General features: G+C 35.5%; 1 protein-coding gene across 1 annotated transcript in view; it reads left to right on the top strand.

The window, feature by feature from the left end:
* The first annotated feature begins 719 nt into the window (after nucleotides 1–719).
* The window catches only part of LOC106476090 (hairy/enhancer-of-split related with YRPW motif protein-like), a 7,273-nt gene continuing 7,011 nt past the window's right edge, over nucleotides 720–981 (top strand). Inside the window, exon 1 of the mRNA XM_013936763.2 lies at nucleotides 720–788. Coding sequence (XP_013792217.2) covers nucleotides 752–788 — 37 coding nt within the window. The 5' untranslated portion in view covers nucleotides 720–751. The remainder of the gene's footprint in view (nucleotides 789–981) is intronic.

The following is a 981-nucleotide window of genomic DNA, read 5'->3' as shown; positions in this document are numbered from 1 at the left end:
CAACCATTCTTCAGTTTCCACCCAAAAATAACACAACCATTCTTCAGTTTCCACCCAAAAATAACACAACCATTCTTCAGTTTCCACCTTAAAATAACATTTACAACCATTCTTCAGCTTCCACCCAAAAATTACACAACCATTCTTCAGTTTCCACCCAAAAATAACACAACCATTCTTCAGTTTCCACCCAAAAATAACACTACAACCATTCTTCAGTTTCCACCCTAAAATAACACAACCATTCTTCAGTTTTCACCCAAAAATAACACTTACAACCATTATTCAGCTATTTCTCAGATTGCAGTGGGAAGATACCTACCCCTTCCACCTACTGGAAAAATCAACAACTTTTCCATTCACTTTCTATCTCCTTGTCAGGACTTTCAGATTATTTAAGTTGGAATTGTTGTGATTATTAGCACAAGATAGTGACATTGTTTAGTTACACGTGGGGAAAAGACACAGAAGTGGGCTTAAGGCTGGGGAATAACTTTACATTTGTGATCTGCTGTGACTACTTAGGACCCACCAAAAATTCCATGGTAGATTTTTCACGATTTTAGCGCAAGGGTTTATTAATCCTTCATAAAAATAGATCAGTAAGCTTTTTATCGTGCTGTTATAAACGCACTCGATTAGACGTGAAACTAAGCCTAACAGAGGAAGGAAAAATATGAGGATGAGTTGGATAATATTTTGTATTTATACGTAGGGGTCAGCGAAGCTTGAGAAGGCAGAAATTTTACAGATGACTGTGGAACATCTGAAACTCCTGCATGCTAGAGGTAAGAAAACCGTTATTTGGAGCAGTTCGCTTCTTAAACACACAAATTATACAGATTCTGAAAGCTTAAACATCTATACGTATTTGATTTATGAGAGTTATCAATACGCATTATAATAACTATATTTTTAAAATAGTCTATGTTTAATTCAACTTGTTATAAAAGAGTTACCCCCCACTTCCTGATTTCTATT

This window comes from Limulus polyphemus, unplaced genomic scaffold, assembly GCF_000517525.1.
Source record: "Limulus polyphemus unplaced genomic scaffold, Limulus_polyphemus-2.1.2 Scaffold9783, whole genome shotgun sequence".
Taxonomy (NCBI): domain Eukaryota; kingdom Metazoa; phylum Arthropoda; class Merostomata; order Xiphosura; family Limulidae; genus Limulus; species Limulus polyphemus.
Note: the sequence above shows the minus strand (reverse complement) of the source record. Positions and strands in the feature narration are given on the sequence as shown.